This window comes from Echinops telfairi, unplaced genomic scaffold, assembly GCF_000313985.2.
Source record: "Echinops telfairi isolate 266 unplaced genomic scaffold, ASM31398v2 ScPeMD7_29;HRSCAF=101, whole genome shotgun sequence".
Taxonomy (NCBI): domain Eukaryota; kingdom Metazoa; phylum Chordata; class Mammalia; order Afrosoricida; family Tenrecidae; genus Echinops; species Echinops telfairi.
In genome coordinates this window covers 6,460,543-6,463,185 of record NW_022103926.1, presented here as the reverse complement: position 1 = coordinate 6,463,185, position 2,643 = coordinate 6,460,543, and the positions used below count along the sequence as shown (strand labels likewise).

The 2,643-nt window shown below is 63.4% G+C and overlaps 1 protein-coding gene across 4 annotated transcripts in view; it reads left to right on the top strand.

Annotated features, from left to right (window-relative positions):
• The first annotated feature begins 47 nt into the window (after positions 1–47).
• Positions 48–2,643, top strand: part of PATZ1 (POZ/BTB and AT hook containing zinc finger 1) — a 16,937-nt gene continuing 14,341 nt past the window's right edge. For all 4 annotated transcript variants that reach the window (XM_004716708.3, XM_004716707.3, XM_004716710.3 and 1 more), the window contains exon 1: positions 48–1,621. In XM_004716708.3, the coding sequence (XP_004716765.1) occupies positions 351–1,621 (1,271 nt within the window). In that variant the 5' untranslated portion in view covers positions 48–350. The remainder of the gene's footprint in view (positions 1,622–2,643) is intronic.

The window sequence follows — 2,643 nt, the reverse complement described above, 5'->3', positions numbered from 1 at the left end:
GGGAGGGAGGGGAGGTGGCAGGCGCGGTTGCCGGAGGGGCGCACCTCTTCTCTCGCGTACCCCCCGGAAGGTAGACTGAGAAGGGGAGGCGGGCGGACCGGGAGGAGAGAGGACCGCGCGGTCGCGAGGGTTCAGGGGCGGCAATGTGGCGGGTCGTGCACCTGGCCTTCTAGATAGTCCTAGCCGGACAGGGGGCGTGTGCGCTCGGCGCACCTGCGAGACCACAGAGCCCTGGGCCGGCACGTGTGGGGAGTGTAGACTGGTCCGCTGAACCCCTTTTCTCGCTGCCTCGGGGAAGGGAGGGGGCGGGCAGGTACTGCGGGCTGGCTAGTGAGGAGGGGGCCGAGGCCATGGAGCGGGTGAACGACGCTTCCTGTGGCCCCTCGGGCTGCTACACCTACCAGGTGAGCAGGCACAGCACGGAGATGCTGCACAACCTGAACCAGCAGCGCAAAAACGGCGGGCGCTTCTGCGACGTGCTCCTGCGGGTGGGCGACGAGAGCTTCCCAGCGCACCGCGCCGTCCTGGCCGCCTGCAGCGAGTACTTTGAGTCGGTGTTCAGTGCCCAGTTGGGCGACAGTGGAGCTGGGGATGGGGGTCCCGCCGACGTCGGGGGTGCGGCAGCAGCCCCCGGCGGCGGGACTGGGGGCAGCCGGGAGCTGGAGATGCATACGATCAGTTCCAAGGTGTTCGGGGACATCCTGGACTTCGCCTACACGTCTCGCATTGTCGTGCGTCTGGAGAGCTTCCCCGAGCTCATGACTGCCGCCAAGTTCCTGCTGATGAGGTCCGTCATTGAGATCTGCCAGGAAGTCATCAAACAGTCCAACGTGCAGATCCTGGTGCCCCCTGCGCGGGCAGACATCATGCTCTTCCGCCCCCCAGGGACCTCGGACTTGGGCTTCCCTTTGGACATGACCAATGGGGCGGCCTTGGCCGCCAACAGCAATGGCATAGCCGGCAGCATGCAGCCCGAGGACGAGGTGGCCCGGGCAGCAGGTGCGGCCATTTCCAGCCAAGCCTCTCTGCCTGTTCTCCCTGGGGTGGACCGCTTGCCCATGGTGGCTGGACCCTTGTCCCCGCAACTGCTGACTTCCCCGTTCCCCAATGTGGCATCCAGTGCCCCTCCCCTGACTGGCAAGCGAGGCCGGGGCCGTCCAAGGAAGGCCAACCTGCTGGACTCCATGTTTGGGTCCCCGGGGGGCCTGCGGGAGGCAGGCATCCTTCCATGCGGCCTGTGTGGGAAGGTGTTCACGGATGCCAACCGGCTTCGGCAGCACGAGGCCCAGCACGGCGTCACCAGCCTCCAGCTGGGCTACATCGACCTTCCTCCGCCGAGGCTGGGCGAGAATGGCCTGCCCATCTCCGAGGACCCCGATGGCCCCCGCAAGAGGAGTCGGACCCGGAAGCAGGTGGCCTGCGAGATCTGTGGCAAGATCTTCCGCGACGTGTACCATCTCAACCGACACAAGCTCTCCCACTCCGGGGAGAAGCCCTACTCGTGCCCTGTGTGCGGACTGCGGTTCAAGAGGAAAGACCGCATGTCCTACCACGTGCGGTCCCACGACGGCTCTGTGGGCAAGCCCTACATCTGCCAGAGCTGTGGGAAAGGTTTCTCCAGGTGAGAACGGCGCGCCGCCCCAGGCCTGGCCTCTTCCTGGCTTCTGGGGCGATTCTTTATCAAGATTTGGAGGAGGGGGCCTTGTGGGTGCAGGTGGGGAATCACTGGGCTCGACGTGGTCACCTCTGGTTTGAGGAGCGGGTTTTAAAGACTCGACTTTTGAAATGGAGCTGCTTGCGCTTCCTGTGGGGAAGTCCCCTGGCACTAAGGGAGCCCCACTGTCTCCTCCTCGGGGCCTGGAAGGGGCTGGATTCCTCAGGCCACAGCCACCAGGCCTCGCCATTCTTCTCCCTGGGCTCCCTTTGTGTTTCCGGCTCCAGGCATGGGGCCCTCTCTGGGGGCGGGAGGCTGGGCGCCTCCAATGACTCTCCCTGCATGAATGGCTGTTGAGGGAGGGGCTGGGACAAGTGCATCTTTGCTCCAGCCGGTCTGATCCTCATCTCCACCCCCACGGAGCCTGCTGCCTGAGCTCCTCAGCCTCCCGGGACCAGGGCACAAGGCTTTTCTTAGCATCCCAGATCCTTATCTCCTGGGACTTGGTGCCTCCCGCCACAGGGCCTCCTATCCCCAGGGCAAGGGGAGAGGGCAGGATCCCTGTAGGCGTCCACTTTCTAGCTAGCCTGGCGGGAACTAAGGAATTGTCTGGGAGCAGGGGCTTGTTTGATTTTTCCTCCCAGAAAATATTCAGAGTGAATGGCTGGTTTTAACTTGCCTGTACCTGAGGAGTGCGTGAGTGTGTGTGTGTGTGTGTGTGTGTGTGTGTGTGTGTGTGTATACTTGAGGATGGAGAACTCCCTTCTAGGGGCCCCATCCAGGAACCAGTCCTACCGGTCAGGCAGCCCCTGCCCACCTGCTCCAGCGGGCATCTGGTTTACCAGCCCAGCTGGGGACGTAAACTCCATCTCATGGCCTCTGAGGACTAAATTCCATCTGGGTGGCATTCATTGGCCGCTGTGGTAGGAGAGGATGGGGGAGGGGAACAATTTTTTCCAAGGGGCTTTAGTCTGGACAATGAGTCACAC